The sequence below is a fragment of the Camelus bactrianus genome, chromosome 21, assembly GCF_048773025.1.
Source record: "Camelus bactrianus isolate YW-2024 breed Bactrian camel chromosome 21, ASM4877302v1, whole genome shotgun sequence".
In the NCBI taxonomy this organism is placed as follows: Eukaryota; Metazoa; Chordata; class Mammalia; order Artiodactyla; family Camelidae; genus Camelus; species Camelus bactrianus.
In genome coordinates, this window is record NC_133559.1 from 12,598,774 (window position 1) to 12,621,273 (window position 22,500).

At 35.5% G+C, this 22,500-nt stretch overlaps 1 protein-coding gene across 1 annotated transcript in view; it reads left to right on the top strand.

Moving 5' to 3' along the window:
• Positions 1-22,500, top strand: part of ATF6 (activating transcription factor 6) — a 166,932-nt gene that overhangs the window by 121,877 nt on the left and 22,555 nt on the right. Inside the window, exon 15 of the mRNA XM_074349717.1 lies at positions 1,042-1,126. Within this exon, the coding sequence (XP_074205818.1) occupies positions 1,042-1,126 (85 nt within the window). The remainder of the gene's footprint in view (positions 1-1,041; positions 1,127-22,500) is intronic.

The following is a 22,500-nucleotide window of genomic DNA, read 5'->3' on the forward strand; positions in this document are numbered from 1 at the left end:
AGTCCCATGTTTTTGCTAGGAAAAAGATGAAGTATTGAAAACAGTAGTTAATATCAAAGTCATAAGTCATTTGTAATCAGCTTTGGAATACCTTACAGATGTGCATACCTTTTCCAAAACATTCATACACCCTTTTTTGAAGCCAAACCCCTCTTGGCTCATTCTTACTTCAGTATTTGTGTGGTTGGAAACCAGAAACCTCAGATGCCATGGGTTACTTATAGATGACCAGTCATTGGCAGTATTAAATTTAGAACTATATAATTGCACTAGGCATGCATTTATGATGTTTTTAATCCTTCCACAAAACTGTATGCTTTTTGAGGGCAAGAACTATACATTTTCTTTCATGTATACCTGTTGCTTACTAAAAACAAACACACAAACAAAAAAAAATCACTGTAGCTACTTCAAAGAGAGAGGAGGAGGCTAAGCAGGCAAGGCTTTATTTAGATCCTGGCCCTGCTTTAATTAGAATCTTCCTTTTATATATCAATAATTTGGGACTAGAATTTTTAGGGGGGAAAACATTCCTTTTTTTCCCTGACGCTGCCCACCCCCATTCCTCTTCTTTTGAAAAGAAGTTTAAAATGACTCTATCGGACAGATAACTTCAGTGTCTTGTGACATTATCTAGACTAGCCTCCTCGGTTTACAGGACTAGAAACAGACCAAGTTTATACAGCTGTTCAGTGGAAGAGCTGGAATTAAAATCCCTCCATTCTGATTGCTTGACCAATATTCTTTATAGCGTACCTCAGCATATGTTATCAGACATAGGAGTATTGCAAGAATGCTGCATAGTACCTGGTAATGATAGACACTCAGTACTTCATAATGCTTATTGCTTATTGCATTATGAATAAGTGAATCATAAAATGATTTGTAGTTAATTATCCCAAAACTCAGTTCAAACAAAAACTGGTTTTTTTTTTTTAATGATCACAATGAAATGTTGGCCTCTTAGAAACTCTGAATTTGTTCTGTTACAAGACTAAGCCAATTGTTATCTGTAACAGACTGTTCTTTTGTTAATCTTAGGATCACCTGCTGTTACCAGCTACCACCCATAACAAGACCACAAGGCCAAAGATGTCAATTGTATTACCAGCAATAAACATAAATGGTAAGTTGGAATTTTGATTTGTGAATGATATTAGATTGCTTTCTTTAACCAAGCTTGTTGTGTTCTCTGAGAGTGAATCTATAAGTTAGGTTTTTTTGGAACTCAGAGCAGTTTCCTGTATTACATAATTGGTGATATGATTCCCAGACCAAATCTCAGAAGCCTATTCATATCTAATCCAGAATACTGATGAATTTGGCATTGATAGTATTACTGTTGCATTTTGTTCTCCCACTAGTGCTGAGTATTAAGTAAAATACAAATACTGTAATACTTTGAGAGTATCTGAAGATGTTAAGGCATAGAGTACTTCCTTATACTCTAGGAGGAAAAATAAAGCAAGCACAAAAATCGCTGTACTCCAAAAAGAAAGCCTCATAAGGAATAAAAGTACTAAAGAAATTTAGTAAAGAAGCAGTTACTCTCAGCTGTGTTCTTCATGGAAAAGAGAAATGGTAGCTGTGTGTTGCAGATGTTGTTGGCTGATTGCTTTCTCTGACACATCATATTAGGCTCTGATAAAAGTGGGGATTGGCTCTCCTTCTCAGATCCACTTATCTGGTGTAATAGAACTACGGGTAAGTGTTCTGTCTAGTAATGAGAACCTCATAGCTTAATGAGTAAGGTGAAAATAAAAAGCCCTTTGAACTAACCTGCTGTTGAACTAGTCTCCATTCTGATTGATGATTATGAGTAAGTCACCAAAAACAATTACAAAACAACATTGGGATTCTAGATAAATTCCAATAAAATTTAGCCTTAGAGAAAAAATATTAGATATTCATTATGTGTTTTAAGACCATGGAGGAGTATAGAGTTTCAATTAGCTATATACAGACAGCTTATTTGAAATGCTTAGGAGGCAACTTTATAGACATAAAACTTTTTTGTTAAAGCATATAAGAATTATGACATTTTCTTAGTCTTTACGAAGACATTTAGAACATTTGGGGGGAAAAAACCAATTGAGAACTTATCTTCCTTCAATAAAGGCACACTTCTGAAGCTTTCATGGAGCAATCATATTACTACTTCAAGGGGGACAGTATATTCCAAAGTGTATTATATTATATTCTGAAGAATACATTTCAGAAATATTGTTTATTCTTATCCTATTGGTACCTGGGTTTCTCTACTTGAACCATAATAGATTTAAAGTCTGATCAGCTTATGCCCAGAAAGGCTATTGTCTAAGCTTCAACAAGGCAGAATTCACTTAATTTTGTTGTTCTGATCTTGAGTTCTTCTGCAAGAGAATGCCTGGCTTTATTTTATAACAGTGAGCTATCTGTATTAAGCCAAGAACAGTAAGATGCTGTTTGACTCTGATTATTTTAACCAGGGGACTGAGTTTTGAAAATGAGCTTTTCATGGATTTGAAAAATACAATAATTGGAGGATCATTTCCATTTTAATCTGGTTTGGATTTCCTTATAAATAAATTTTGTTTTGTTTTCCTTTTTAGGATGTAGTAAACTATTAGAAAAGTTAAGATTCAAATTCAAGAAATAGTGAGAGTATATACCATGTGTCAAGTATTGTGCCGCATCCTCAACCTCTTTTCTGAACAGTCCCTCCACCTTCTTGCTCTCAGTGAGGATACTTCTCAAATCAGAGCCTGATTTTATTTCCCCGCCGCATATACCTCTGAGCCTACAGGTGGGGTAGGTAGTAGTATCCTTCCTCCCTGCTACAACTGGCGAATTATCTCTCCTTCTTTCTTCTTCAGTCCCCTTAACATCTTTCAAGTTTATAGCACCAGACTTTACTCCTCTTGCCTGTCTTTGTTGCTGTCTTCTACCCCACCTTTACTGATGAGTCTGCCCACTGCTCTTGGCACCTCTGTGTATAACTTCAGCATGCTCACAGAGGATTCATCCAGCACTCTGGCCCCTTTTGATCCAGTCATCTTTTAATCTGCACCACCTCAGCCTCCCCTCCACACGGTCATACTCTAGACCTCATCATCATCCATAAGAGCACTCCCTTTGAAATCTCCTCTTCAAGCATCCCGCTCTGTATTTACTCTCCTGCTGTAATACCCGCACTCCAACTACTCTCTGACCTCACAGATCTCCAGTTCTCTGACCCTATCACTTTTTCTGTGTCTATTACATCCATAATAGCCATACAACCCCCTCTTTCCCAGTCTACATTCCATGTCCCATACTGTCACCACTCTCCTGCAACACCCCCTCCCTGGCCCTTTTTTTCTTAGGTCCCACTTGTTTGCAAAAATACCACCCTAGTTAAACTCAGCTATCTATCCTCTTTATGCCTGCTTTCAAGGAGTTGAAAATTGCTACAAAAAGCATCCAGTCAGGCCAAGTAGATTCACTTCGAATTTATGACCATTAATGCCAAAGGGATATTCAGTATGGCCTGCCATTGCTAGTAAATACACTTGCCTTCTCTCTGAAACAAGAATTTCTAACCTTCTCAAATCTCCAACATCCCCTCAGCTGTGAACTCACCAAATAGCTACACTGAGAAAATCGGTGTAATCAAATAAGAGCTGTCTCGTTTTACCACTACCAGCAGCCCAGCTGCATCTGCACCTGCAAACTCTGCCTTTCCTCTTATTGCCCTGGGGAAAAGTCTCTAACATTGAGTTCTAAATCCCAACTTTGCTACTTACTAGATAGGTATAGTTGGGTTAGGCAAGCTAATTAACTTCTGTGCCTCAGCTTCCTGTAAAAGGACATTAGTAGTAATATATTCCTCTTAGAGTTGTGTGAGAATTAAATGAGCAAATATGCTTTAAATATTGCCTTGCTGTTTTCAGTTTAGTCACTATGTTACCACCTCTGTCACTGTCATTGTCATCATCACCATTATCTAAGGTGACTTCTAACTTTTACACCCTGCATCCCAGTCCTTCTCATAGTTTCAGACACTTTGTGCCTGCGTTTTTAACCTACCTTTCCGTCCTCCATGATCAGTTGTTTATCTGCTAGATCATTCCCATCAACATACAAAATGTTTTAATATTATTTTTGGTGTAGGGAGACTCTCTTAACTCCATATTCTGTTTCTCTGCTACCCTTCATAGCAAAATTCTTGAAAGAGTTACTTGTACTCTTTGCCTTCATTTGCTTATCTCCCACTCTCTTCTCTGCCCACCTTTACCTGGCTTTTGCCTTTTACTCTACTGAAATGCTCTTGCAAAAGGGTCGCAAATGACCAATATCTTTCCAAAGCTAAAGGTCATGTCTCCATTCTCATCTTACCTGACTTCTCAGCAGTATATGACATGGTTGACTTCCTTCTTTTTTTCAGTGCTCCGATTTTTTTTTTTTTTAAATTTCCAATCTACAGGAAAGTTGAAAGATGAGCATAGTGAGTATATGGTGACCTTTTACCTAGATTTTACCAATTGTTAACATTTTCCCGCATTTGCTTCATCTTTATCTATCTACACTTACGTGTGTTTTTTTCCTAAACCATTGGAGAGTTAGTGGTGGACATGTTGACACTTTACCTCTAAATACTTGATTATGCATCTCCTAAGAAAGGGGTATTCTCCTACATAAGCACAGTAAAAATGACCACACTTTAAAAAAGTTTGACATTGATACAATACAGTTTAATATATAATCCATATTCAAATTTCCACATTTGCCCCAAAATATTCTTTGTAGCTCTGGGGGAGAGGGATTCAAATTCAGTCAAAGATCATACACTGGATCTACTTGTCACACCTTTTTAGTCTCCTTGCACTTAAAATAGGTCCTTTGCCATTTTTTAAACCATTTTTAAAAACTGACGTATAGTTAATTTACAATGTTATGTTAATTTCAAGTGTACAGCAAAGTGATTCAGTTTATACAGATATATAGATTCTTTTTCAGATTCTTTTCCATTATAGGTTATTATAAGATATTGAATAAAATTCCCTGTGCTATACAGTAGGTCCTTGTTGTTTATCTGTCTTATATATAGTAGAATGTATATGTTAATCCCCAAACCTTAATTTATCCCTCTCCCCCACGCCTACTCTGGCTTTCCTCTTTGGTAACCGTAAGTTTGTTTTCTATGTTTATGAGTCTATTTCTGTTTTATAAATAATTTCATTTGTATCTTTTTTTAGATTCCACATGTACGTAATATCATATTATATTTGTCTTTCTTTGTCTAACTTACTTCACTTAATATGATCATCTTTAGGTCCATCCATGTTGCTGCAAATGGCATGGTTTCATTCTTTTTTATGGCTGAATAATATTCCATTGTGTGTGTCTGTGTGTGTGTGTGTATCTCTCACATCTTCTTTATCTATTCATCTGTCAATGGACATTTAGGTTTCTTCCATGTCCTCTGCCCTTTTTAAATTGTTTTTCTTGACATACATTTTTTAGAAATCAGATTTATTGAGGTATAATATACATATGTACAATTTAATGAGTTTTGACAAATGCAAACAGTTGTGAAACCACCACTTCAATCAACATTTTCATTAATTCAAAAAGTTTCCTTGTGCTGCTTTACAATAAGTCTCTTCAGGTGCATTTTTGATATTCCCTCTTTTTTGAAACACTTTATTTGGTAGGCTTTCATGATACCATGGCTTGTCTAATTTTCCTCCTATATCTCCTTCTCAGTCAGCTTAGCCAACTTCTCCTCCACTGTGAGGACAGGAATCTTATTTGTTATGTTTGCCATTTATAACCATTTCCTCGGTACCTGGAACAATGTCTGGCACAGGAAACATTGTAAGATGTTCATCTCTGTTAATTTAAATAATGCTCAGCTAACAGCTCAGTGTTATCTTCATTTTGTAGATGAAGACCTTGAAGCTCAAGAAAGTAATTTGTACCATTTATACAACTACTACATAACAGAGGCCAGGATTTAAATACATTGTATAAAATATTTTAGATTAATTATTATACTGTTAATTAAATATTTTGGTATTATAGATAATGCAAATATTAAAAATATTTGGACTCCAGAACTTAAGATAGATTTTTATACCACTTTGTCCCTATGGTATAAAGATTAAGCACATTTATTGAGATCAATATGGTATAATTCAATGTAATATAATGTTTTGGATTTGATAGACACATGTTTGTTGAATTACAGAATAAGGTAAATGTTTCTTGGTCATTACTTTGTGGTCTCCTGAAATACTTTACTATTTTAACTACATGATTAAAAACAGTTGGCAAGCACAGTTTAGTCTAATCTTTTCAAATGTAAAATAATTAAAATGTGTACTAGGTTACCTTTCTACCACACTAATTGAGGTTTGAAATTTATAGTAAAGAGTGAATTGAAATTATTAACCTCCTTTTCAATAACTATTTTACAAAGGAAAATATATGCAAAAAATTGACCTATAGAACTCTCCAAGATCCAGAGATAGATTCCTTTGGCTTATTAGGCAATGAATTTGACAAGCAGTACTATAATTGTATCACTTATAATCCAAAAAGTGTAAGTTACATAGGCACAAAAAAGTTTGAGTATTTGTTTATTGAAGAAACAGAGACATTGTGAGGATATCTCTTAACTAAAAAAGAAAAAGTTTTTCATCCTGAGCAATATAAGGACTTGAGAAAACGGAATAAAATATATTTTCTGCCATTTCTGAATTCGAAAGTTACATGTAACTTGGAAAGAAAAACAAGTTGTACGTTGGATCTGTCTCTCTGACTTAAGTGGAACCTGTAGAATTTTGGAGAGAGTTGTAGGGGACATAAAGTCAGATTTTATTGAGCAACTGGTTTTTGTAGTACCCTGGGTAAGGATATTCGGGAAAAGGAATTTGATTTTCCAATTTTAGCAAAGTAAATTAGATTCCCAGGTCAATGTCTGGTCTTAAACTATAAAGTATAAAAATTCTTTGTGGTTTAGAGCTGTAGAAAAAAAAGTCTGTATAAGAAATAGCTAAAGAGAGTGAGAAATGGGCATGAAATTAATGCCATTTAGAAAATACTCATCATTTCGTGTTCCCCATGCACATTGTAATTAATTGCTCATTTTGAATTAATCTTTATTAATTTAATTTTTTGTCTCATAAGAGAGTTGAAAACAGGTTAGTGAAGCTGTAAGAAAGTCTTTTTTTTTGTCTGAGGAAGTCTTCACATCAAAGATTATTGAAGTAAAATAAAACTCTAGGTATGCTTCAAAAAAAGCTTTAAAAAAGTGATTGCAGATGGATGGCAGAGCAGTTGATAATAAATTAAAAGCTATTGCTATTTAAAAAAAAAGATTCTGAAAGGTTTCCTTGTACCTTGTCAGCATTTCCTGCTTTTAAATTATTTCCACTTATCTTATGGTAAAACTGCTCATTTCCTTTCTTTTGCTCTTGACAAATAATTCAACAAAATAGAATACAGAATAGATTAGTTTTTAATGGTAACTACTTTATTAGACATCTTTCATCAGGGAATGAATACATCCATTAGCAGATACATTTCATAATTTGACCAACACTTTTGTTGATTTGGTTTTACTGTTCTCTTTCCCTCTGAATGCCATGTACCTAAGTTAGTGTGGTACATGAGTAGTAAAAATAAAGCTGTAACTCTCTTTCTACCCTGTCATTATTAAGGGTCCAAGTAGGTGAACAAATGACCACAAGGCTAAAACTGTGATTATATTTAATCTCAAAGTAATTTCCATGTAAAAAAAAATTTAAATAAGTTACTAGCAATGAAATAACCTTCTTAGTTGGAGAGGATATAATAGAAGGACAGAAAGCAAACCAACCAAATAAATGGGTTGGTTTTATTAATAAGAGAATGTTGATACAACTGCTTTTGATGATAACAGTTTCATAGAAGTACTATCCCAAAGAAAATATATGTGTAAACTGTCCTATTTTAGACATGTTCTGCTCAAGCAGGCTGGTTGCCCAAGAGAGTTGTGCCTGAAAGTTCTGCCTTTTCTTCCTATAAACTCATTTCTCCTTAAAGGCCTGCAGGTTACCTATTTTTTTAAATGTATTTACAGCCTTGCACATTCATTGCATTTCATTCCATTTCAGTGCTATATAATTATATCCAGTTGAGTGAATGGAGTCTTCTCTTAAAACCATGTTTTAATTTTTTAAATGCATAATCAGATAGTTCTCTGACTTTTGACTCACTATTAAAAAACCAATAGTAAAATTCCCATACTAAGAATTTCTACTGAGAAAAGGAGAAAAATCACACTATTCACCTGAAAAAAAAGTTTTTCTCTCTCAAAATGTATACAGATCTATTAATTATATATACAGTAACTGACAAGTAAAATTATGAGTATCAGCGTTTACCATACTAACTATGATAAGCAATGCCTTTGTAAAGATCTAAATTTACATTTTGAGCCACTGGATGTAGTTGGCAGTTTTCTAGTGAAAAGAGAATCACCTAATGGAGACAGAGTATGACTCAAATTGTTTTTAAAATTTGGCTCAATTCCTTAGGTCCCTTTTTAGCTCACAGCCTCCATTGATGGTAAGTTACCAGCTATGTCTGGACCAACAGTGATGATTTAGATCTGTTCTAAACCAGAAGCAATATGCTGACTAATGTTTTTAAAGAGAGATCAATTAAGTACTAGGTAGTTATAAATCCCAATGCCTATGTTATGGGATCAAAAATTAGAATATGATAGATAATAAAATCTTGATGACTAACATCTTTTGGTGCCTTGGGAGATAAAACTTGACCTGGACTGTAAAGGAAACTTAGAAAATAAGGATGAGGAGAGTGTAAGATTTTTTTTTATATATAAAAATTGCCTTCATCTACCAGTAACAGGAAACCTAATTAGGCACTGGCTTAAAAGAATTGCATTTTTTTTCTTGTATATTGAGAAGTCCACAACAGTGAAAGTTCAGTTGTTGGTATTGATACAACAATGTAACGATGCTAGTACTTAGGTTGCTGCAATTGTTTTGGCCTTTCCCAGATGCTCTCAAAGTGTCTGTTGCAGCTCAAGCCATTATATCTGTATTTCAGACAAGAAAAAGGAGGAACGTATGGCATCTATCAGGAAAGCACATTTTCCAGAAATTTCTAGCAGACTTTTGCTTATGTCTCATTTGATATAGACTGTGTCACATGCTTATGCCTAGCTTTAATGGAGGCTCAGAGATGTAATGTTTTAATTAGGCATATTGTGATCTGAAAAAAATGTGGACTTCTCTTGGTATTGAAATAATGGATATTGGGTGGAGAGCTTAGCAGCTGCTTGCTGCAGCACTCTATCATGTGCTATGATGTGCTACTGGGAGTAGACAGTAAAAGAGGAGATTCATGTTGAAGAGAGATGAAAAATAAATGCTTACCGCATGGGATGCAGCTATGTGATTTAGGCCATTGATGAGTTAAGGAAGTGACTTTAAGCTGTCAAACAACAAAAATAATACTATGAAAGTTCTATTAGGAGACTATTCATCTGGCTGAGGTCTGTAAATATAAAAATATTAAGAGAGAAGATGAGCTGGAAGGAAGGGTAGGGTGAATTGAAACTGCAAAGATGATGAGCTAGGAGACATTGCAGCCATCTTGGGGTGAGGTCATTAAAGGCCTGGAATGGAGAGAAAGGAACAAATTTCAAAGGAAAAATCTATAGTGCTTGGCAATTGAAGGAGGAAAAAGTAAAAGCTCATTCCATGATTTTGAAATACACAGCTATCCTATAGCTGTTTCTTGCCACCCTCATTTCTTCTGGTTGACTTTCTTTCCCTTTTTGTTTCTTGAAGTCATCAGAGTATCCATTTTTAAGTCATTCCAAACCATTAGGTTATCTCCACTTATCATAGCCTTTTCTAAATCCTCTGCTACAAAGTAAATCTGAAAATAAAGACTTTTAAAATAGAAAAAAACAAGATTAATGATATATCTGCCTTTCTGTACTTAGAATACTTATCACTTTGTGGAGAATGATTATTGCTTTGATTTATTGGCAGTTGCACAGATAATTTTTTTCTATGAGTACTTTGTCTTTTTTGTATGTGATTTCCTAATCAACCATTTAATCTATAGGAACTTTCACAAGACTCCAGAGGTTTAAATTAGACCAGCTTGCACTGCATCTTCTAGGACATGACAGTTTCCTTGACCCAAAGGAGCTAATTGCCAAGCCCATTGTACCTAACTGACCTTCAGAGCCCCGTTAGCTCCAGTGAGATCACTTTCACTCTTTCTCCCTTGTGGCAAAAATCTGTTTCTACTTAAACAGATGGTTTAGCTTTCAACTAATAAATACTACAGATCATCATTTATTTAAGCCAACAATATTGGTTTGAACCTCCTACTAACTGTCCAAAATCTGAATTACTATTTTTTTATACACATTAAGCTCCCCAGAATGGATTTATCTTTTTACTGGAAAATCAGGAACCTTGTAGTGTGTGAGAAGACTGAGCCATTTCACATAATCTCAAGTTTCTGTTTTTCAGAAGAACTGCTTAACAAGGACAGGTTCAACTCCTCTGTGTATTCTCTTTTGCAGTGATTCCAATTGGAAACCCTAGGCATCATAACTTTCTATGGAGTTTTACATAGTTCTTTCAGCACTTACATGATAAATTCTTTGATATTTAAGACATAAGCTGAGGACAGGGTGATAGGCCAGCATCATCTCAGGGATATACATGTCAAAGATGTAATTTTTGTTCACATTATGAAATACCACTCCTCTTGGGCTTTTACAAATAAAGGTCAGAGAGTCCTAAGAAATGTGTATTTTATTTTTCTGAATCCAGAATCTTGAAATTGAAAATATGGACTCAGATAGTTAATTAGAGAGAACTTTTGCTTTGGGGATCTTGAGTACATCAGGCAAGAATTGCCTTTGAACTCAACTAAATATTCATAGAGATATTTTCCTCCAGGTTTATTACAGATTTTACAGAAGCAAATGCATGCCTTAAGCATAAGATTTAGATTAAATAGTAAGACAAATGTGAACTATAAAATAATTTGTTGCTGGGAATGGAGTTGTTAGGAAGGCCATATAGTTAGCCTCTTTGAAGATATCTAAAGCCCATCTCTTCATTTTTATTCTACTTACTATATGGGAGAGAACCTTGTGGGAAATATGACCTACTTGGCATTGCTACAGTATAGATTAGGACAAAGAAAGACTCATTAATATTCATGTATTCAAGCCATAAAATATCAGGGTTTAAAAGGCTTTAGTACAAAGCTATCCCCACTAACTCCCTTCCAATGTTTGGATTCCCTTCTGCAATGCTTTGCTCAGTGGCCAACCAGTTTGGATATAGTCACTTTGTGGGATGAAAACTGCCTGATTTAAATAGCTCTGGCAATTTGTAAATTGTTCCTTTTCTGTCTGTTCCTTACTCTACCGATAAACCCACAAGATTATATATAAGTGTTTCTTCTACATGATGGGCCTTTAGTTATTTATATACTATATATCCTCTAAGTCTTCACATACCAAGGCCTTCCAGTTTTCAAAAACCATTCTTCTTGTGACCTGGGCTCAAGGTGCCTCAATTCTTCTGAATGGGCTCTGCATTCTCCACCTCTCTTAAAGACTCACTGTTGGTAGAAGGCTTCAGCTTCTTACTATGTTGGCCTCTCCCTGGGGCTTCCTCCAGAGCAGCTCATCCCTGAGAGTGGGAAAAAGTGAATGAGTGAGAGAGCTCCCAAGAGAGAAGTCAGTCTCTTAAACCTCATCAGGGAAGTGCCATCCCATCAGTTCTGCTGCGTGCTGCTGGTCACGTAGCCTGACCATGGTTCACTGTAGCAGGGAACGACACAAGAGTATGAATACCAGGAAGTGGGGATCATTGGAGAACATATTGGGGCTGCCTACCACACTGGCTTATGACAGTGTATAAAGAGTAAGCCTAGAAGACAGGTTTCATGGTTTGTGGAGATGAGAGGACAGAATACTTCACATAAAAACTCCCCTATTAGTCATTTCTCCTAGCTTCCTGCCACCTAGAGCAGGGAAAGGAAGCATCTGTTTGAAATGTAATACAGGACCCCACTGAAAATGTTAAGGAATGGTTACTTTGCAATCATCCTTAGTTTTATACTACAAGATAATAATCTGGTTCTACATTTGTTTATAGTCTAATATAATTGCAGTTCAGATTTAGATATTCAGTGCATAGCACTATGCTAAGTAATGTATAAATTTCAAAAGAATTCTAAGATGTGCTTTATGCCTTCAGAGAACTAATAATCTTACTGGGAAGCAGGATAGATTTAGATCATAGAGAATCTCAGAACTGGAAGAAAACTTTGGGACAGTCTAGCACAACAGCTTCACCATACAGGTAAGAAAACAGGTTGGGGGAGCAAATAGCTGATCCAGCTGAGCTACTCTTGGAGCTATGAGCAGAGCCGGGATCTTCAGGTCCCCAGGCGCAGAACTTTAGTAAAATGTGAAAGGTAATTTATTTATACTACCAAGGATGTTCTTTGAGAACATAAACCATTTTTATATTTGAAGCAAAATGACTTAGTATGTGACATGGGGAAAGAAAAGTGAGACATAAATATCTTAGAAGACATTTTTTTCTTCTCTTAAAAGACCCACTCTGTCACTGATTACTGTATGACTTTAAGCTAAGTTATAGTACATTAGTAAAACCTAAGAATATAATTAGCAGTGTCACATACCTTAGTTTTTTGAAGCAGGGACCACCATAATTGACAGTGAGGTGTTTTTATAAATTTTCCCATATTAAAGTGATAATATCCAGGTTTAAATAAAGAATTATGGTATAAATAATGAGTAAAAATAGTACGTAAGTATGAACTACACTGTTAGAATAATGAGAGGGTGAAAATAAATTAAGCATATACAAGATTTATTCAGCATATTTCACAGCTTAAAATATTTTAGAAATCCTCCCCCCTGCCACAGGTTTTCCTGTGTTGCTAGATAAAGTTACAAATTCAGGATTAGTTCCTCCCTTTTTTGGAGCGTCCACCATGTATATTAAGCATATTTCTGGTTAATTGCATTTGGTCTTCACAGAGTCTCCATGGTGTACTTTTTTATCCCCATTTTACAGTTGAAGTGGCTGAGAAATTAAGAGAACCATAACTGAATTTTCTGAATAATCCTTTGCAGTTAGTTTTCTTTAGCCCAAGCTCTGGCCCTCTAATAGTATCTTCAACCTTTCCTTTAATTAGTTTGTGACTAAGTGAAAACAGTAGAACTAAATGCCGGTTTATGTTACCATAATTTTAGAGCAACAGCTACTGTGTTTATGTCCCAGTCATCCATAAATATTTAATATTAAGCACATAATTTGGCATGGTGGCCAACTAAAAGATGAAATATTTATATTCATAAGATAGACATGCTCACAAACTAGTTCCCTGGAATTTCCATGATAAGCCAGAAAGACTTTTTCACTAGTATATTAAAATATGAAGAAACAAATTGGGAAACTGTAAGCTCTAGCTTTCTTGGCATCATAAGTTTACTGAATTAAAGCACTTTTTAAATAAATTCACTCCATCTAAATTTAGCAGACATTGATTTCAAAGTTTGCTTGCTTTTTCCATGGCACTTAAACATACAAAAGTCTATTTTTGTTTACATTTTCTAGTAAGTAAATGTTAGTCATTTCCCTGTCCTAGCCTGTCCCAGACCAACAGATCAGTTCTACATTCAAAATAAAACATGTCATTTAATAGCAAAAATAACCAGTCTGTCTTCTCACTAATAAATTTATTGTCTGCATTACTATAGATATGAGCATGTATCTTCCCAAGGAAGCAGGCTTGTACTCAGATTAAGATAGTAAGTTCCATTACTTATAACTACCAGTTTATTAAAAGATATGATAACGGGCACTGGTGAACAGCCAGATGGAGCGATCCATAGGGCGAGGTCTGGGAGGGTCGCAGCACAGGAATTTCTGTCCCCGTGGAATTGGGGTGCATCACGGTCCCAATGCATGGATGTGTTCACCAATTGAAAGCTCTCCTAACCTTGTACTGTTGGGATTTTTATGGCATCTTCATCACATAGGCATGATCAATCATTAACTCCATTTTCAGCCCTTTTCCCTTCTCAAGAGAATTGAGGAGGCAGGGCTGAAAATTCCAAACTTCTTATCATGGCTTGGTCTTTCTGGTGACCAGCCCTCATCTAGAAACTCACCCAGAATGGCCCCATTAGGACAAAGGTCACCCAGGAAATTACAAAAGTTTCAGGAGCTTTGTGTCAGGAGCCAAGGTCAAAGACCAAATCTTAGAACAAATGATGTTCTTAGTGTGCTTATCACTTAAGAAATTGCAAAGGTTTCCAGAGTTCTGTGCCAGAAACCAGGGGCAGAGACCAATATATATTGGTCTATTCTATTATTTCACAGGAACTTAAAGTTACATAGTGAGAGGTTAAGTTCTGCCTCATGAGATAGGAGATGCTCTAAATCTACAAAGATAGCTAGATGTTAAGTGACTAAAAATTTCTATCAACTACATTTTGAATAATCAGAGAAGGTTAAATACAGGAGGTGAGAAGAAGGAAACAACCAAAGGAGAAAAATGGTGAATTTTGCCTTACTTCATGTCACTGAAAGAGAAAAAAAAAATCTTTTTTCCTAAACCTTTTGATGAAATTCAGTTAGTGGAAGACTAGGTGATAACTGATATTCTCAGAAGTTAATAAGGTCTTAAAGAAAGTAACTCCACTTGAGGCCCATTATCTCTTTGTAGATATAGGGACTATCATCTCTCTAGAAAGGGTTAGTCTCAGCATAATACTCAGGAAAACAACCCCCAGAGTCAAAGCTCTTAGTTCTCACCCTGCTCAGCCTTTAACCAGGTGTGAGACCCATAAGCAAGTAGTTCAGTTTAATACCCTCATCTGTAACATAAGGTTGAGGTAGGTGATCTTTAAAATTCTATAACTTCTACATAATAGGCTAATGATAACTAATATCTTTATTTAAATGGATTGTGTATTTTAGAAAGCAAATAAATCATGAGCTTATTTTTTTGATGATGATAAATTTTCGTGAACTCAAATAATTAAGTCTTCAACTCCCACTTAGGTTTTTATTTGTTTCTTTTTAAAACAATGGTATTTTCCCACACAGTACAGCTTAGACATTCAAGTTGCAGCAGGGGAAATACTCATTGAATTTGTCATCATTATTTTTGGCTTCTATTTTTATTACAGCCTCTTTGGTTTCCTAGTTTCAGTAATCTATTTCTCAAATAGACCTGATTTAACATTAGGATTAAACTGCATTTATGATAATGATTTAGAATGTTACCATGCTTCTTTAAAAAATAGTTTTGTCTCAGTATGAAATACAAGATTTTTCACATTTATTATAAAGTGGAGGATTTTGGAGACATAAATCCACTGGCCACTAGTCAGCTATTTTCCTTTTTTGATTCAGTTGATTTCAATTGATTTAATGATGGAAATGGTAGCAAATTGTGCATTTAAAATAAAGTGAATCAACTGAATAAATGCTAAATTGTTTTCCATAGCAGCTGTACCTTTTATGCTCTCAAAGTTGTATGCAAGGGTTCCATTTTCTCCACGTTCTTAACAACACTTATTATTCTCTGTCCTGATTATAGCTATACTGGTGGGTATGAAATGATATGTCAGTTGTGGTTTTGATTTGCATTTTACCAGTGCCTAATGTTGAACATTTTTTATTGCTTTTTGGCCATTTGTGTATCTTCTTTGGAGAACTGCCTTATCAGATCATTTGTCCATTTTTAATTTGATTATTTGTCATTTTATTATTGGGTTGTAAGAGTTCTTTATATATTATAGATATAAGTCTCTCATCAGATATGATTTGCAGATTTTTTACTCATTCTATGGCTTGTTCAAGAGAGTGAAAAAGCAAACCTACAGAATGAGTAAAAATATTTACAAATCATATATCTGATAAGGGACTTATATCTAGAATATATAAAGAACTCTTAACCCAATAATAAAATATTATTATTATTATTATTATTATTATTATTATTATTATTATTATTATTATTATTATTATTATTAACAACTCTGGTTAAAGTTTGCTTTCCTGAACTTTCTGCGAGATTTTTTAAACATCTAAAAATGTGAAGTAACCTGAAATTCTATGAAGGTAGAACTAGTTTCTAACTTAAGACTGTAACAGAAAATAATAATTGTTATAGGAACCAAATTTTTTTGATTGTTTACCATATACCAAGCATTGTGCTGAGTGCTTAACAATCTTAAAATGTAAGTACTCTTATTATTCCTATAATACGGATAAAGAAACATGCATGAAGAGGTCGAGTTGCACAAAATCAGAAGGCAGCAATGCCAGTGCTTTAAAGTTGGAATGCCAGTGCAGGTTATTTTCTTTACCAGTATTCATCGTATTTTGTTTTGTTTCTTTATATTCCACTGTCATGCTTTTAAAAATAATATTATTTTGCAACTAATGTTTTATCCAATAACAATCTCTAGATTTTTCTCAGGTATATTGGAACCCAGTCTTCTTTTTTTTTTTTCAGTTGAAGTATAGTCAGTTACAGTGTGTCCATTTCTGGCGTATAGCATAATGTCCCAGTTATGCATATATATAAATATATTCATTTTCATTTTTTTTCATTAAAGGTCATTACAAGATACTGAATATAGTTCCCTGTGCTATACAGAAGAAATTTGGTTTTTTATCTGTTTTTATATATAGTGGTTAACATTTGCAAATCTCAAACTCCTAAATGTATCCCTTTCCACCCTCTTTCCCCTGGTAACCATAGATTGTTTACTATGTCTGCAAGTCTGTTTCTCTTTTGTAGCTGAGTTCATTAGTGTCTTCTCTTCTCTTTTCTATTCTTTTTTCTTTTCTTTTCTTTTCTTTTCTTTCTTTCTTTCTTTTTTTCTTTTTCTTTCTTTCTTTCTTCCTTTCTTTTTCTTTCTTTCTTTCTTTCCTCATTCCTTTCCTTTCTTTCTTTCTTTTCTTTTCCACATATGAGTGATATCATATGGTATTATTCTTTCTCTTTCTGGCTTATTTCATTTAGAATGACAATCTCCAGGCCAATACATTTTGCTGCAAATGGCATTATTTTATTCTTTTTTTAATCACTGAGTAGTATTCCATTGTGTAGATACACTGCAACTTCTTTATACAGTCATCTGTCAATGGACACTTAGGTTGCTTTCATGTCTTGGCTATTGTATATAGTGCTGCTATGAACATTGGGGTGCATGTATCTTTTTAAATTAGAGTTCCCTCAGGATATATGCCCTGGAGTGTGATTGCTAGATTATATGGTAAGTCTATTTTTAGTTTTTTTGAGGCATCTCCCTGCTGTTTTCCATAATGGCTGCACCAAACTACATTGCCACCAACAGTGTAGAAGGGTTCCCTTTTCTCCACACCCTCTCCAGCATTTATTGTTTGTGTACTTTTTAATGATGACCATTCTGACTGGTGTTAGATGATAACTTATTGTAGTTTTGATTAGCAATGTTGAGCATTTTTTCATATGCCTATTGGCCATTTGTATGTCTTCATTGGAGAATTGTTTGTTTAGGTCTTCTGCCTATTTTTGGATCGGGTTGTTTGGTTTTTTCTTATTAAGTTGTATGAGCTGTTTATATAGTCTGGAAATTAAGCATTTGCAAATATTTTTCTCCCATTCCATAGGTTGTCATTTTCTTTTGTTTATGGTTTCCTTTACTGTACAAAAGCTTATAAGTTTGATTAGGTCCCATTTGTTTATTTTTGCTTTTATTTCTATTGCCTGGGTAGACTGCCCTAAGAGAACATTGCTAAGATTTATGTCAGAAAATGTTTTGCCTATGTTTTCTTCTAGGAGGTTTATAGTGTCTTGTCTTATAGTCAAGTCTTTAAGCCATTTTGAGTTTATTTTTGTGTATGGTGTGAGGGAGTGTTCTAACTTCACTGATTTTCACACTGCTGTCCAGTTTTCCCAACACCAGTTACTGAAGAGACTGTCTTTTCTCCATTGTATATTCTTGCCTCCTTTGTGAAAGATTAATTGACCGTAGGTCTGTGGGTTTATTTCCAGGCTTTCTGTTCCATTCCATTGATCCATATGTCTGTTTTTGTGCCAATACCATGTTGTTTTGATTACTGTAGCTCTGTAGTATTGTCTGAAATCTGGGAGGGTTTTACCTCCAGCTTCATTCCTTTTCTTCAGTATTGCTTTGGTAATTCTGGATCTTTTGTGATTCCATATAAATTTCAGGATTTTGTGGATGACATGATACTATATGTAGAAAAGCCTAAAAGATCCACACAAAAACTACTAGAGCTGATAAAAGAATTTGGCAAAGTAGCTGGATACAAGATTAACATACAGAAATCAGTGCATTTCTTTACACTAACAATGAAATATCAGAAAAAGAGAGTAAAGAAACAAACTCTTTTAAAATTGCATCCAAAACAATAAAATACTTAGAAATAAATCTGACCAAGGAGGTGAAAGACTTATACATGGAGAACTACAAAACATTGATTAAGGAAAATAAAGATGACTTAAAGAAATGGAAAGATATCCTATGCTTTTGGATTGGAAGAATCAATATTGTTAAAATGGCCATACTGCCCATGGTAATCTACAGATTTAATACGATCTCTATCAAATTACCCATGACATTTTCCCAGAAACAGTCATTCACTTCTGCTTTTAGATTTCTCCCTCTTTAGAATCTCTTAGTTTCTGACCAAATCTTTTCATTAATATAACCTTTGGAATTTTTTTTTTTTGGCTGTCCTCTCCAAATTGGCCATTTTAGACTAATTCTGTATTTGTCAAAGTTTAAAAAATACTATAAAGGTAAACTTGCTATTACAGAGTGATTAAATGTATATTTCAGACATTTTAAATATCTTTTGAATGAGCCACAGTTAAGAATTTAATTGATCTATATCTCCATTAAAATGTATAAATAGCTCAATGTATTAGTTTTATATTGTTCTGTAACAAATTATCCCAAAGCCTGATGGCTTAAAACATTTATTATTTCACAGTTTTTGTGGGTCAGAAATCCAGGTGTAGCTTAGTTGGGTGCTCTGGTTTAAGGTCTCTCCTGAGGTTATAGTCAAACTGTCAGCTGGAACTGCAGCCTCATTCTTAAGGCTCAGCTTAGGGAGGATCCATATCCAAGTTCACTCACATGGTTGTTGGTGGGATTCAATTCCTTGTTAGCTGGTGGCCTGAGAGTTACATTTTCTTACTGGCTGATGGCCAGAGGCCTCCCTCAGTTCCTCGCCACATGAGCCTCTCCATAGGACAGCTCACAACACAGCATCTGGCTTCTCTTAGAATGAGCAAATAAGAGAATGCTCAAGATGGAAGCCACAGTCTCTTTGTCACCTAATTTCAGAGTTGATACCCCATCACTTTCACCGTATTCTGCTTTTTAAAAGCAAATCATTAAATGCAGCCCACACTCAATTGGAGGGAATACCAGGGGTGTGAATGCCAGGATGTGGGGCTCACTGGGGGTGATCTTAGAGGCTGCCTATCACACTCAGGGAATCTGTTGTCCAGTCATGGAGTACTCAGAAGTCATGGTGGCAGAATATTGACTTACATGATTCCTGTCATGCAAACAGGTGATAATTTTATTTTCAGAAAATATGTATTATAAGCAGGTCTCCATCCTAAAATATATGCCTATGTGTATATACAATACATCTTAAGTGTGAATATCCACTATTTGTTAATTCATTTTTATCAAGAAAGGGCATTAAAGTTCTGAGACACGGTTAGAAGAGAAATTTTTATGTGCAGTTTCATTTTTTTCCCTTGACTTAGAAAGATTGACATTATTCAGTTTTAGTAATGGAAAACTGTGGCCAATGTAAAGATGATTTTTTAAAACATGTTCAACATGCAAAAAATGTTTTCCTTTCTCTTAAATCATACTACAAACTTCAGTTCTAATTTAACAAAATAAGTAGTTCTGAATGGACTTTAAAAATTCATTTACTCAACAAGGCTTATTAAGCTATTCTCATAACTCATTATAAGTTACACTTGTAATAAAGTCCATACTCCCAACTTTGGCCTCCATAGCTCAGCTGACCTCTGTCCATCACTCCAACTTCATTTCTTCTATCACTACTACCCCCATTCTATTCCCAGCACACAGTCCATGCTCATCTTCAGCCTGACTGCTTGATCATGCTTCAGGCCTTTCCATGTTTTTGGAAACCTCTTAACCCAAATCATCACATGACTCACTCCTTCCCATCGTTTACTTCTCTGTTCCAGCATCACTACCGTAAGGAGGCATTCGTTCACCATCCTTCACAATATAGTAAAGACCATCAAAGGCCAGGGATGTGATAAAAGTAACGTTTGAGAAAGTTTAACCTGCTGACAGTGTCCAAGATGACTTGTGTGGAGACAGAGGCTGGATTAGACATGGATGAGCAGAGCCCACATTAGGAACTTTCACACTCATTCAGATGTGATTTGATAATGATCTGACCTGGAAGAAAGTTTCGGATGATGTACTCATAAGCTGAACACAAGACACTACAGAAGATAGCAAGTAATCTGCCAAAACCATATTATTTTTTCTTGACCGTTTAATTGAACTGGGGTTCAAAGGACCCTGTTCAACTTCTTGCATACAATTTTGTCCATTCTATAGCCTTTGCCTTAGAGCCTTGCTCAAGAGAAATGGTTCCTCATGAACGTAAATGTCATGTTGATAAAGGACTGGGAACTTCATTCCATGGTTATTCTGTGGTCATTTCTATTTAGCACAGGGGAAATCTCTGTCTATGAGCTTAAATGGAAAACATCTGCTATTAGCCTTTTGGTTTGCCTTACTATTATAAGGAATGAACAGAGTCAGTCTTCCCTGAATGGCAATCCAGTTACCTTTGTATGTTCAGTGAGATTACAAACCACTCTTCCTGCTTCTGCACTTGAGTAGAGAAGTCTCATGGATTTTCAGAGTTCATGTCAAGCATTCAAGGCTACTGTGGTGATCTGGGTTAGCTCCCCTGCCTGTATCTGTAGCCTACTGAAAGCCTAGATATTCTTTTAGACAATTTTTGTTGTACTCGTTTTGGTTTGGTGTTTTCTGGAATATATGTGAGGTTTTCTTCATACATGGTTTTTCCTCACCCATCTGTGCTGAGGATGTTTTTGAGACCACAGAGAGATTATTGTGGGTAAGTAGGTCAACCTGATGAAGAATCTTCCAGTCCTCTAAACTGATGAATTTGGCAGTCTCAGATTTAATACAGTTGATCCTATCGTGAAAATTATTGTCAAAGAATAGAAAATTAGTGAATGCAGTTTTTCAAAAAGGAAGTTCGTGAAAACTTGATTGAGGCCAGCTTTTGTGCTAAGACTTCCCTGACAAGTTCACAGTCATCTGTGTGATTACCTGTGAGAATGTATGTTATTATCATCATGTAGGGAAGTGAAGGTTTCATTTTTAATACAGGCCACTATATTAGGGAGTAGCATGGATGCTAGTGCAGAAACATGCTGTGGTAGACGACTCATCTGTGAAACAGCATAGAGAGTGACAGTTGGAAACTAAGCACCGATCGAGCCAGTGGGTAAGTACTGGTGGCTAATTACCTTTGGCTAGTGTAGAAGTAACACATGTTGCTTTGTGAAGAAAAATTTTAATGAGGACACAGTGGTTGAAGCCACACACATGTCCTTTTAATGAGAAGGAAGACTCTGCCTCCCCCATACAAAGCAAAAGCTCTATCCAAGCAGGTGTGTCTGTTTCACACAAGGACTCCTGGGAATCTGAGCTGACCCTGGTGAGCCACCCAGTAGTGAGACCACCTTCGTTGTGGGTAAAGCTACACAAATGGTCTTTGAAAACCAGATCTTCCCTCTGGTTTATGATGTCACTGGATTGTTGCTGCCTTCCTTCATACTCCTTTAACAGAGCCTCTTTACAACTCAAACCCTGATAAAGAAAACTTTGATAAAAATAGGAAATGCCAAAGAAGTAGCAGGAAGTTCTTTATCAGGAATAAACCCTGCTGATTAGTACCCACTGAGTAGCAGGGACTCAGCTAGAGGAAGGAGTGAGTCCTTCAAAGTTCCATACATCTGTGTGTTGTTGCTCCCGAGGCTCCTTCAGTTCAGACAGAGCTTCTGCTGGACGCACCACATACTTCACAGCAGGCTTTTAAGGAAGATGTATGGCCAACGCCCTCTGTGTAAAGGCCCATAACTCTCAGGAGTGTGGGTTCAACTGTAAGTTTTTTCCATAGGAGTTATGATTTGGTGCTTTTTCTTCTTCTAAGCTTCCTTCTAATTGTTTTTCCTCTTGTTCTTACCCTCAGTGATTTATTTTTTTCCCTGTATTTTTCACATGCGTGTGGAAAGAACAAGTATGTTTCCATGGCACTTAGCATGTTACAAATGCGTTGTTTTCCAAGGAGTAAGCTCATTCTTCCACTGACA